The sequence below is a fragment of the Microtus pennsylvanicus genome, chromosome 6 (genome assembly GCF_037038515.1).
Source record: "Microtus pennsylvanicus isolate mMicPen1 chromosome 6, mMicPen1.hap1, whole genome shotgun sequence".
NCBI classification, from domain to species: domain Eukaryota; kingdom Metazoa; phylum Chordata; class Mammalia; order Rodentia; family Cricetidae; genus Microtus; species Microtus pennsylvanicus.
Genome location: NC_134584.1, coordinates 78350909 through 78365021, shown reverse-complemented (window position 1 = coordinate 78365021; position 14113 = coordinate 78350909). Strand labels below are relative to the sequence as shown.

The window sequence follows — 14113 nt, the reverse complement described above, 5'->3', positions numbered from 1 at the left end:
CAGTCGGTGCATAGAGTCTCTGATGCAGGGGTGGAAGCCCTGGTGCAGTTGGTGCATAGGGTCTCTGATGCAGGCATGGAAGCCCTGGTGCAGTCCGTCCACACTCTCATACCAGGAACCACACACTGTTCTCAAAGTGACACAACGTGAGACTTTCATAACACAGGCCTTTCTATGGTATAAAAATAAGCTATGGCTCCCATGTTCCAAATGAGCCTTTGAGTCACTTCGACTTGACAGTTTGTTGTTTCTCTCATGGCGCTGATCATCGCTTGTGATCATTAAAGAAATCAGCAGTTACTTTTCCGTGGCCGAGATATCATACTAAATAGCTGCTAATCAAGCGTGGTCCTTGCGAAAACTGTTTCATCCAAGCCCTTTTAAAGCCCAAGACCTTATTCTTAAGTAATAGTGCTTTCCATTAAATTGCTCCAGAAAAAGAAAACACACTGAACTTTTAAAATTATTTTTGCATATGTTCCTGTTTGTTTAAGAAAAGGGCAAAGACTATATTGCATTAAAAGTTTTCTGTAAGAAACCACATAGCCATCAGGAAGGGTTGCCTTTAGGTGGGAAACTTGGAGACCTGATGGACTTGTCATTTGGTTTGGTTGTCATTGACTAAATGTAATACAGCTTAATTCTCACCATCTTAAAATATTCTGTTTTTAATTTTACGTGTTAGTAAATAAGAGGAAAGATGTATCTCTGGCACTCATCAGAAACCCCAAGAGCGAAAGAAAGAAAGAAAGAAAGAAAGAAAGAAAGAAAGAAAGAAAGAAAGAAAGAAAGAAAGAAAGGGAGAGGGGGGAGGGAAGGGGGAAGGAGGGAGGGACAGAGGGAGGGAGGGAGGGAAGGAGGGAGGGAGGGAGGGAGGGAGGGAGGGAGGAGGGAGGGAAGAAGAAAGGAGAGAGAGAGAAAGAAAAAGTATGTTTAGTGGCAACAGTGTTTACCTCAAAGCCTGCTGACCTGAGTTTTTCCCTGGGTTCACAGGATGGAAAGAGACAACCAGCTCTGATCTCAACACTTTTGTCACCACACACACACACTCACACACACACACTCACACAAATAAATAAATAAATGTAATAAAAAAGAAAAGCCAGGAAGCTGTGCACTGCACTGCTTGCTTCCATGGTGCCCCCTCCTTTTATTCCTATTTTATTGCTAAGACAGAGCGAACTGAAAGATCCCCCATCCTTTGAGCTGATTCTAGTTTGTAGCAAGTTGCCGTTAAAACCACGATCCTTGTGTTTTCAAGGGTGCTTCAGCCCGAAACTCATAGTCCGGAAAAGGTAGTCCGGAAATAGTGCCTCGTGCCTTTACATGTACCAGACACTAGGCAGCCACAGTTATGGAATTTTTCATGAAGTTCACAAAGAACCTGAGTTCAGAACAACATTTTAGTGGCAAGACTGTGGATGTCCTTGGACAAAGTTTCTGTGGAAAGTTTGATAAGCTGGTTAAGACGGTTATAGTGCTTGAGGAAGAGGCTGGGTCAAAGGAAAAGCTTCTTTCGAAAGATATTCGGAAAGAGGGGGGGGCTTGAAAGCTAAAAGGAGAAAACTGTTGCTATCTGGCTACATGTTCACACACAATAGTAAAAGTGCAACTGGGGACGCAAGCGTGGGTGCATTCTGGGCCAGCCTCTCTGGGGACACAAGGGGGTGCATTCTGTGCCAGTCTCTCTGGGGACACAAGGGGGTGCATTCTGGGCCAGCCTCTCTGGGGACACAAGGGGGTGCATTCTGGGCCAGTCTCTCTGGGGACACACGTGGAGGAGGGGGCGTGCATGCTGGACCAGCCTCACCATTTCTTATTCCTGTCTCATCTTTTCAGCTGTTGGCGGGGCGCTGGCCTTCTGACCACAACGATTTTGGGGTATTTCTCTGCAAGCTCTTCCCCTTCCTGCAGAAGTCATCCGTGGGCATCACCGTCCTGAATCTCTGTGCCCTCAGTGTCGACAGGTAACAAACCACTTTCTTTTCACTCTAAAGAGGTTTAGAAAGTCACCTTTCTCAGAAAAAGAGTGTGAGAGTCAGTGCCACAGACGACTATTAACCACAGGCAAGTGAGGTAAGACGTTAACAATCTTGCCCCCAGCGTTTAGAATTGCTTCCCACATTTGCCAATTGGTATCCATCTCATTGGTACATCCACATGTACCTAGCATATTTGCCAATGATACACAATTTGGCTTCCTTAAGAAATAAAATTAGTATATTGGAATAAACTTGCTGAGAACAAGAGACCTAGAATATGCAAATCCTATGTTTTAGACTGGTGATATGCCATTATTATTAAGAAAAGGAAAATGCTGTTGAGTCATATTTCAAATGCTTGAGCCACGCAATGATGCGCAAGGTTGTAAGATGTTATTTTTCAAGCGAGGGCAACAAAAGAAAGAACTCCAGTTTGAAAGACCCATAATCCTCACAAATGACTTTGGGGAAGAGCTTCCTAAACTGATGCTTGCAGACCCGAAGTTGCAACAGCAGCAACAAAAGGAATAGTAAGAGGTTTCTGAACATTTGATGACTAAAAATAAACTCAAAACCAAATGTGTAGTGAGCCGGAAGGTGTCTCTGTACTGTTTGCCCCTGCTGCACCAAGCGGCTTTGCGGTAGCCTTGGTTCTGAACGCACAGTGTGACTTTACAGTGTGTGTGCTCTCGTCACACAGGGCCGATACACACTGCCTGGAACACCTCGGCCCAGATTCAAGATGCACGCGCACACACACACACACACACACACACACACACACACACACACAATATATATATATAGAGAGAGAGTAGTATAATATAAATTTGCAGTGTTTGTTGTACATATTAAACATAACGGTTTAGTTACAGAAAACAAAGACTTGCAATATTCCCCTGCCATCATTGCTAAGCAAGTACATTTGCTTTGACTTGGGTTAGAATGTTTGATTTTAAAAGCTGCTCTTTGAGTTTCATTTTAAAACATCATAAATGCATCGGGCAGTGGTGGCGTGCACCTTTAATCCCTGGAGGCAGGGGCAGGCGGAGCTGGAGCTGTATGAGTTCAAGGCCAGCCTGCTGTACAAAAGCTAGTTCCAGGATAGGCTCCAATGCTGTTTCAAAAAAAAAAAAGGATTAGAGCAGACTTTCCAACAGTTTCTAAAACAGCTCTAAACATGCTCTTGCCATTTTGTACTATGTCTTGTAAAAAGAGATATTCGCAGCACTGGCGATTATAAAATCAAAAAATCAGTCAGTTCTGAAAACAATTGAATTTAGTCCACATGGTACAATACAAAAATGATCTTATTTTACATGTGTGTATGCAGGCACCCACAGAGGCTAAACGAGGGCATCGGATCCCTTGAAGCTGCAGTTAGTAGGCTGTGAGCCGTCCAACACGGGTGCTGAGAACTGAACGTGGGTCTTCCTCAAGAGCAGAAAACACTCTTAACCACTAAGCCATCTCCAGCTGCCCAAAATAGTGATCTCAAGAGCTCCCATATCATTAGTGTACCATATTGAATTTATTTTTAATAAATGGCAGAATTGGGCCGGTGAGATGATTACAGTGCAAGTCCAGTGATTTGAGTTCCATGTTCAGAACCAACATAAAAGTGGAAGTAAAGAACTGACTCCACAAACTTGTGTTCTGACCTCTACAAATGCCCTGTGACGGATCACACACTTACTATGCTCACACACAATAATAAGAAGTAAATAAAATTATATGTATACTAAACAATTGGGTTGATTTACTCATGGCACATTATCAGTAAATGTTTCATCTATGTGTTTATTTTATGTGCTTATAAACATGGTGTCTCATGAAAATTTTCTCAGGCAAGGGGCTAGAGAGTTGGGTCCATGGTTAAGATCATGCATGCTCAAGACCCAGCAACATCACTTTTGGGTATGTACCCAAAGGATGCCCAATTATAACCCAAGGATGTGTGCTCAGTTATGTTCATAGCAGTGTTATTCACAATAGCCATAACTTGGAAACCACCTAGATGCCCCTCAACTGAAGAATGGATGAAGAAAATGTGGTACATTTACACAACGGAATACTACTCAGTGCTAAATAATAATGACATCTTGAAATTTGCAGGCAAATGGACGGACCTAGAAAAAACCATATTGAGTGAGGTAACCCAGACCCAGAAAGACAAATATAATATGTATTCACTCATAAGTGACTTTTAGACATAAAGCAAAGAAAAACCAGGCTACAATTCACAATCCCAAAGAACCTAGACAACAAAGAGGACCCTAAGAGAGACATACAGGGATCTACATAGAAAGGAGAAAAAGACAAGATTTCCTGAGTAAACTGGGAGCATGGAGGTCATGGGAGAAGGTAGAAGGGGAGAGTGGAGGAAGGAAGGGGAGCTGACAAAAGTGTGTAGTGCAATAAAAACAATTTTTAAAAAAGATCATGCATGTTCTTCCAGAGAACCACAGTTTAGTGCTTGACACCCAGACCACCTATGATTCCAGCTCCTCTGGTTCCATGAACCTGCACATCCCCCACAACAGACACACACAATTAAAAATAATAAAAGTTTAAGAAAACTTGGAAGTAAAAAAATGGCTCAGGAGTTAGAACACTGGCTGCTCTTGCACAGGACCTGGGTTCAGCTCCCAGAACTGACATGGCAGCTCCAAACAGTTTGTAACTCCAACCCTGGGAGATCCAATGCTCCCTCAGGCATCCAGAGATGCATAGGGAGTTCAAAACCCCCTGCAACTCCAGTTCCTGAGCTTCATCGCCCCCGCTGGTCTCTGGGGACACTGCATGCACGTGATGCACATACCTATATCCAGGCAAACACCCAGTACATAAAATATACATAAGACTAGACAAAATATATTAGGCAAAAAGAATCACTAATGGAAAATTTTTCAGATGACATTGAAAAAAAATACCTGATTTAAGTCAGGTAGTAGAGACACATGCCTTTAATCCCAGCACTCTGGAAGCAGAGGCAGGAGGATCTCTGTGTTTGAGACCAGTCTGATCTACAGAGCAAGTTCCAGGACAGCCAAGACTACACACACACACACACACACACACACACACACACACACACCACGAAATCTCTGTCTCTAAAGGAGAGGGGAGAGAAGAAGAGGAAGAAGAAGGGGAAGGAGGAGAAGAAGGTTTGATTTTTGTATACTTCTAGATGATGTTACCTTCAGCTTCTAGCATCCACCATGACCATTACTATAAGGAATCAGAGTCAGGACATCTTGTGGTGCTCCTGCACATTTCATACAGTGCTGTGTGCTCAGTGTGCACGGTAGCGTTCCTTTGGCTTATGTGCAACTTAGAAAAACTTTCCATGACCTTAAGTCACGCCACTAACGATCACGGCTGTCAGCACCGAGTGAAGCTCTCTCTCGTAAAGAACTGAGTGCTTATGGATCCTCAGTTATGATTAATAATTTTCAAATAAAATTATTATTGTTAAGACATCAAAGCTCATTGGTAGTTATAAATTATAATGGTGTCCTTTCATATAGTGCCATGGCCCTGATAACAAAAATAAATAAACTGTCCTGTACTGCTATTTAAAATAAATTTATTACTTTTTATATTTTATTTTTTAAAAATAATTCCACCGATAGTTTAAAATACAGTGGTATTTTATGGATGGTAAATATGGATGATAAAAGATGCCCTTGTTTCTGTGGTTAAATGCAAAAACTAGCTATTAGAATTCGCAGCAATCCACTGAGAGACAAGTTATAGGTGATATGCCTCTGCCTTGTGTCAGATGCTAAGGGTTGCCGCACTACGTCACGGGAGATGTGGCTCGTTGGCGAGCACCTCCAGGCATGTGCAAAGTCCCACGTTTAATTCCCAATAGAAGGAGAAATGAAAAGCAGCATAAGAGACCACTGAACAGTTCCCACCGACTGAATAGCAGATTGTGGTGAGCTGGCCATTTCTCTAAGAAGCTAAACAAGTCTCAACAACCCGATTTGAGTCACTAATAAATTCTCACTGTTACTCCCTTCATGCCAGTGTGACTTCTTCCATCGTCTAAGCGCTGTATTACCCGGCACTGGAGGGGCTGTGGTAGGCATGGCTGCCTCCTGATGTGCTGTGAGATCTGAGAATAAGAAGCTTTTATATGGTGCCTGTAACGTCACTGATAGAATGTACGATTGGAGATGTATTCTCATTACACTCTCTGTTTAAAATAAGTCTAAAAGTCATGTGGGGAAAAGAAACAAGAAAAGAATTGTGACAATTGACGAAAGGAAGAACATGTTATTCCATGCACTGTGTTCAACGTTTAAAAGCTATAGAGTTGCCGCGCGGTGGTGTGCATGCCTTTAATCCCAGCATTCAGAAGGCAGAGGCAAGCGGATCTCTGTGAGTTCAAAGCCAGCCTGGTCTACAGAGTGAGACCAGACTCTTAAAAAACTACAAAACCCTGAAAAAAAAAAGAAAGAAAAAAAGAAAATGAAACAGGCAGTAAGAAAGGGGACGTCTGGAGTCCTTTTAAAATAATTTTCAGTTTATAAAACCATATTTTTCTTGTTTGAACCAAATTACCACCCAGGCAGAGTTTCCATGGCATTTTAATGATATTTAATGATAATCATCTTTCATTTTGGAGTTGTTCAGAGAGACAGCATATACCTAAGGACTTTTGGATTTCTTCTCTAATTACTTGCGCAAATACAGAATGCAATCAAACCGCAGAAATGTCCCAGCTTCCTCGCCATGGGTCTGAGTCAGATAAACAAGGCAGTCAGGAGTCATAATTTGCATCTGGCTGAGGAGATTTCCTTGTTCATCTATGTACTGACCTCGGCTTATCCTTTTTACTAATCCTCCTTAAATTAAACTATTATTTACTTACCGTAAATTTATGTTCTCATTCTCCTATGAAAGAGAAAAGAAACATTTTTCAAAAAAAGAGAAATTTAAGAACAAGTTTTGACCTCTGTTCGGCTTTATCAGTAACTTTCCAATGCAAAGATTAAGTACACTTGTGCAAGGACTAAGTTTCTCCCAGAAACTTTGCAGAATCAACTGTTACCAACCATGAAGTGGTTTTTCTTGCAGCTCTAATGAGCTTCAAATGTTACTTTTACTTTATTTGGGGAAGAACCGAAGAAGAAAGGCGATTCAGTGCTGCTCTCTGTGAGGTTAATGGTCTTGTTTAAAGTAGAAGATGATGACAGGGTCAAGCTATAAACAGGCCTGGGTACGGATCCAACTTGTAGTTAGAAGATGTCTGGAGAAGGAGCCCATAAAAAGATAAAGCTCATTTAACGACTCTTCCAGAGCAATGTATAATTAGATTCCTGGAAAAGCTGCAAAGATCATCAGGAAGGTAGCTTTCCTTTGTATGCCCTTCACTTCAGACGCGATGGCGGGCGCGGCACTGCTCAGGGCCCTCGCTCACCATCTCGCAACGAATCCTGACTCCACAAACCTAAGGTGGTGTCTGAAGTGCGTGCCTTGCTCTTGAGTCCAGTGTCTCCTGTCCTGTTTGTATATCCTACTGCTGTGTAGTAAGCGTGAAGGCACAGAAGTAGCTGAGCCAGAGACCATGTGTACGGAGTCCCCCACTGGCTAGGGCACCTCAGGATCTCGTCTCGGGTCTGTTCCGGCAGCACGCAGTTCATCATCCTTTATCTCGGTCTCCTGTCAAGGATCAGGCAGCTGCTCAGTTTTGTTAACTGCTTTTCTCCTTGATAACCAGCTACCCTCAAACTCGGCCGTTTAAAACCGCCATTTTATCAGATCTTACCATGTTATGCAGGAATTTGGACGCTTCTGCTCCATGTCACCTCAGCTGGGGTCACGGTGTTTGCAGCTGGCACTGAGCTTGTCTCGGGTCCACAATCACTTGTCTGACCCCTTGGCAGGGACAATTGGGGCCTCCCAGCCTTCTGCCATGGCAGGACCGTGGTGCCAGTTATCAGAGGCCCAATCCTGGAACAGGCGGTCTTGAATCAGCCAGCTACAGAAATGTCCGCATCTGCATCTCCCGTTCACCCGGCTCAGATGGTCTCTTGAGAAAATTCTCTCGGACAGGATTCTCCCTCCAGGGCTCGGTATAGCAGTTTGTCCTTCGTGTGAGGATATAAATCAGAGTAACCACAACAAATGAAAGCTTGCTCTCAATTAGACAGACAGGAGCAAAGGTGGATGTACCCATTACCGAAGCAGCAAAACTGAGGAAACCCCAGTATGTTCCGGTGTGAGCAAGCTGTTGTCAACAGGCACTTACTAGACCATGCTTTTTCTACCACATGAGCCAGCGTGCTGAAGCACAGCCATCATCCAGGTGCTTGGGAGACCGAGGCAGGAAAATTGCAGACACTGGAGCAGGCTACACAGTGAGGTCCAAGCCCGGCTGCACAGCACAGGGAGACTTTATCCCCAGAACAAGTGTGTTTGAGCTGCCTCCCGTTGCCTTGATTTAGCGATGCTACTCCTAATAATTCATCTAGGAAAGTTACTCACAGTGAGGAAAAAATATGTGTACAAATGTGGTCTTCACCCCGTGACACACTAGACATGACACACACAAGGCTGACGGAAATGGGAGCAATACCATTTCACCGTGTGCAGCCGTTAAACTGACGAATGCCATGTGCCTATGGGAGAGAGTTCTTCCATATAAACAGGGCAAAAATACAGTGATAACTGATTCAAACTATGCTTATAGTAGTAGCGATGGCCAGGCAGTGGTGGTGCACACCTTTAATCCTAGCACTCGGGAGGCAGGGGCAGCCAGATCTAAGGAAGGTCTCTGTGAGTTTGAGGCCAGCCTGGTCTACATAGAGAGTTCGAGGCCAGCGTTCTACACAGAGAGTTCCAGAACTGTCAGGGCTACACTGAGAGACCCTATCTTGAAAAAAATAATAAGAAAGAAAGAACTGCTTCTGGCCTTTTAAACATTTTTAAATTGACGTATAGGCATACGCTAACTATAACAAACAATTTCACCTATGTAAAAGATGGTCTACCCTTTTATTGTGACATGCCACAAGTCAGTTCGTCAGCAGACACACATCCTGTCCCAGGCTCCCCATTCCCTGGAGACACCCACCCTTTGCCTTTCCAATTCTTAGGGTTCCCATCTGGAATACAAAGGCAATATTGACAGCCCAGAGGTCCATCCTTGTTTTAAAATGATTTAATTCTATGCTTTAAAAGAAAAGGAGAAAGGATTAGCTTTTGTATGTGTTACCTAATCCAGGACTAGCCTGAGAAGCAGCAAAGTATTCATAACATACAGTGCTTTGTCCAACAAAGTAAAACAGCGCGTGGTCGGGTGGGGGGGGGGGACACAGCAAGGATGGGAGAAGACACTTGACTCAGCAGGTATCTGTCCGGTACCTGTCCCTTCATACGGGAAACACTCAAAGTGCCCTCTATGGCAATGGTTGTCTAGATGGAGGGCTGGCTCAGACAATCAACAAATACATAAAGAAAAAACTTTTGGTTTGTCCCATAGTGGTTACTAAGTGGAAAACAGACAAATGTAAATGGAACAGGAAGAGGGCTCCGAAGTTTGAAGTAGGGGTTTCATAAAATGTCAGGTGATCCCCAGCTCAACAGATCTGATCCCAGCACCTGGGACAGTAATGTAGGGAACCACAAATCCAAGCCCACCTGTGGCTAAATAGTTTGTTTCAGTCCAGTCTTGGATGCATAGTGAAACCTAAATTTAAATTTTTAAAAATGTTTTTAAGATACAACTGAATGTCTGGCAGTGGTGGCGCACACCTTTAATCCCAGCACTCGGGAGGCAGAGGCAGGCGGATCTCTGTGAGTTCTAGGTCAGCCTGGTCCACAAGAGCTGTTACAGAGAGAAACCCTGTCTCAAAAACAAGCAAACAAAAGCTACTACTGAGTAAAGACCTAAAGGAAGAGAGCAAGCAGATGTGCGGGTGCCTCATGGGTGTCCCTGAAAGGAGAGCAGTCGAGGCAGGTGGGAACAAACTGTGTCCTACTTAGTAGGTTCGTCTCCATTGCTGTCCAAAAAAGGCTGTGGCAGGGCAAGATGGGTCCAGACACCAGCTAGGAAACTATCAAAACAATTTAGGCAGCGTGATGATGGGTGAGGGGGAACGTGAGCACTCCTTTTTGTGGGTTTTTATTTTAGTTTGGTTTGGGGGCATTGGTTTTTTGGGGTTTTTTGGTTTTTATTTGTTTGTTGTTTGTTTTTTGAGACAAAGTCTCTCTGTGTAACCCTGGCTGTCCTGGAACTTGATATGTAGGCCAGGCTGATCTCGGACTCTCAGTGATCCTCCTACCTCTGCCTCTGCCTCTGCCTCCTGAGTGCTGGGATTAAAGTGTGTTGCACCATGCTAGGAGTGGGCACCTTTGAAGGCAGATGTGAAAAGATTTACAAAAAAAGACTGAGTGTGTGCTGGAAGAGGAGAGAAGCAAGGTTTGGGAGCATATATGGGTGCTCACAAGATGCCCAGTAGAACTCTCAAGTTGATAACTACCTGTTTAAATTCACAGTGTGAGTTGGGTTCGAGGCTAGAGCTATAAATTTGGTCATTATCAACACATTTGGTTTAAATGATGATAATTCCGTAGGATGGAGGTGTTCCGAGGACTGGGGTCTAGCAAAATCCACTGCTAAAGATTTGGGGCTGGATTGGACCCAGCTAAGGAGATGAGGACTGACCTCATCCGTGGTGACGATGATGGCAGAATATGACACCTGAAAACACCTTTCACACACACAATCAACTAAACTAAAAGCTGTTCAGCAGTAAGAAAAGGTGTGTGTGTGTGTGTGTGTGTGTGTGTGTGTGTACACACACAGACACGTGCTATAATAAAACTTCCAAGAAAAAAATGAACATTTAAGGTTTCTTATTTTCCACAGCCTCCCATGTCCATCATTACAAGCTGTTGTTTCTATTTGCTCTGTAGTCATTTTTTAAATCTCACAAAGATGATATCAAGATTCATGTGATAACAAATGGAAAATAATCTAGTGAAAAAAGGACGAGACAGGTTATGAGTTGTTTAGTGAACTAGTTGCTAAACATTATTTCTACGCATGTAAAAAAAAACCAAACTATACCAGATTATGGGTGTGTGTGTGTGTGTGTGTGTGTGTGTGTGTGTGTGTGTGTCAGATTTACTCATGATACAGTATGCAATGATGCTGATTTGTAAACATAGTCATCACGTTGTCTTACCATCTTCTTCCAGAGATGCCAGCTAAGAAACCCAGCTTCTTCGGCTCTTGGGAGAAAGGGTGTTTTATTTAAATCACCTCAGCTGGCAGTCTCTGGACACAGACATCCTGTCTCCACTCCAGCTTTTACAGAACATCAGGCTGCCAGATCAATAAGCCACAAAGAGAGTCAAATAGAATGGGAAATCAAAATAGGCACCAAACTTTATCGTACTAAAAAGAACCGTGAGTTTTAGGATGACTTTCTGCCGAACTATGAGAGGTTTCTCGTGCCTCTTCGTATAGCTGCATTTTATCCCATTCTCAACTGACCTGGCCTTTTCCCAGACATTCTTATGCACATAAATCTTACTCACCCTGAAAATATCCTGTAAAACATTTCTCCAGCCAAGTGGGCTCCACATGTGTCCTGTGGTGTCATCATAACATACAGAAGTTTATAGGTTCTAATCTCTAAGTAAATCTCAGAAAGGATTAGGCATTATTGTTCTCAGGAGCTGGGTTTCACAGATAAATACTGTGTAGACACACTGAGATGGTGAAATAAATATAAATGGCGAAAACCTCATTTTGGTGAAATTGGGGACTTGTACACTGCCTTGACTCACTGATTAATCTTCAGCAGTCAATCTCAGGTCCTACAAACCCAAGTGCATCTGTCTCCGATGCTTTGGTTTGTTATACAGCCTTCTCCTGCACTATTCAATGAATGCTATAAAAATAAAATGTTTATTTTTCCATTACAGCAGGAGGGAAAATGTCGAGAATAAGACCACAAAAACACCATGCCATAAAAAAATAAAAATAAAAAGATCATGCTATGTCCCAGGTCTTTTCTTCGTAGTAAGTCTGACAGCAGTTACCATCGGGCCATCAGATCAAGTCAAAGAGCATGGACTTTCCAAGCCAGACATTTAAAGGCAGTGGCTATCATAAAAAAAATTAAATAGCCAGGCAAGTGGCACACATCTATAATCCCAGCACTAGGGAAGTAGAGGCAAGAGGGTCAGGAGTTCAAGGTCATCCTAGGAAATGTGAATTCTACATCCTGGGCTCCATGAGACACTGTCTCAATTCATACACACACCATAATATTGAAATAAAAACTAAAACAAGCATGATTTCCTTTTTAATTGTTTATTTTTATCTTATGTGCATGGGTGTGTTGGGTCCCCTGGAACTGGAGTCACAGATAGCTGTGAGCTGCCATGTGGGTGCTGGGAATTGAACCCAGGTCCTCTGGAAGAGCAGTCAGTGCTCTTAACCACTGAGCCATCTCTCCAGCCCCAATAAGCACGATTTCTTAATATCAGAGAGTTATTTATATTTTATTTCTTATTCATTTACCCTTATGCTCTATCATCAGTATGAACTATTGTTTTCTCTTAGGTTGTTAGTCTGAAGGTTAGGAATAAAGGGTTTGTAACTCGCTTTCATATTCCCTGGAACAGAGCTAAAATGTGAGATACTTAACAATCATTTAGTACTTGCAAAAATGGTATTTGTTGAGCCTGCTGCCTGGTAAAGCCCACTCTAATAATATCTTGAAGACAAAGGAAGGGAGGAACTATGGAATATGTGTGGTGATGATTTACTCAAGAATCGCACACTTCATTAATAATCTTTCAAGTTTTGTTAATAAAGAGAAGCCAAAAGTGGTGGCCCATGTCTTTAAGCCCAGCACTCAGAAGTCTGAGGCAGGCAGATCTCTATGAGTTCAAGGCCAACCTGGTCTACAAAATGAGTTCCAGGATAGCTTGAAACTGTCTGGAATATGCATTGTGTGTGTGTGTGTGTGTGTGTGTGTGTGTGTGTGTGTGTGTGTACATATTGCTATAGAAAGAACTCGAAGGTTTCGCTACCCTGCTCTCCTCCTGGTCCTCAGCGTACAGCTCATGGGCACACCCACAGACTGGTATCTCTAAGTATGCCAAGATTTTCTTTTCACTTTTGCCATTATTTGCTTACTTACTGCTTTATTGACAATTTCATACTTATATGCAATGTATTATGATTATATTCAGCCCCATTACCCTCTCTTGTCTCCTCTCTCTGAGCCCCTTCTTCCCGACTAGTCCTGTATCCCACCCATCCCTCAGTTTAACTAGGTTACTTACGAGCATGGGTGGATGGTTATTTTACTGGAACATGAACAACTTGCCAGTGGCCACACTACTGAAGAAAAAGACACTGCCTCCCAGTACTACCATTAATGGCAATGACAATTTCTCAGGAAGGGGGTGGGTACCAGCCGCACCATGATGGACTGCCAAAGGGCCCAGTCCTGTGAAGACCTCATGCAGGAGGAGTCCCATAGCTGCTACGTGCTCATGGTTACCGCATCCACATCATATCCGGATGACTATTTCATGGCACTCCTTAATCTTCATTCTTTAGAGATTTCGGACAGCCCCGCCATGATGGGTAAACTGCTTTTGCTTTGTTTTGTTTTATTTCACATCAAGGCTCAAAGAAAACACCCGAAAGCCAATGGTGTTCTTCTGCCAAGGGGAGGCACCTTCTGGTCAAAATTAGTTGAAACTATACTAACTTGATTTAACACTCTCCCTTCCCCCTCCCCCTCCTCTTCCCCTCCTCCTATTCAGGTATAGAGCAGTGGCCTCATGGAGTCGTGTTCAAGGAATCGGGATCCCCTTGATTACCGCCATTGAAATTGTCTCCATCTGGGTCCTGTCCTTTATTCTGGCCATCCCAGAGGCCATTGGCTTCGTCATGGTACCGTTCGAATACCGGGGTGAGCAGTATCGAACCTGCATGCTCAACGCCACGACCAAGTTCATGGAGGTACTGAGCCCAGTTCACCCACCATATCCAGGTCAACATTATAAAGACATGCTAAAGCCCCAAATGAATTAGCTGGGCAGGGAAACTCTGTCCTTCACTGTCCTCAGCTGCCAGGAAGGCAATG

The 14113-nt window shown here is 43.3% G+C and overlaps 1 protein-coding gene across 1 annotated transcript in view; it reads left to right on the top strand.

Moving 5' to 3' along the window:
- The window catches only part of Ednra (endothelin receptor type A), a 67711-nt gene that overhangs the window by 38783 nt on the left and 14815 nt on the right, over positions 1-14113 (top strand). The window contains exons 3-4 of the mRNA XM_075976515.1: positions 1840-1967; positions 13791-13989. Coding sequence (XP_075832630.1) covers positions 1840-1967; positions 13791-13989 — 327 coding nt within the window. The remainder of the gene's footprint in view (positions 1-1839; positions 1968-13790; positions 13990-14113) is intronic.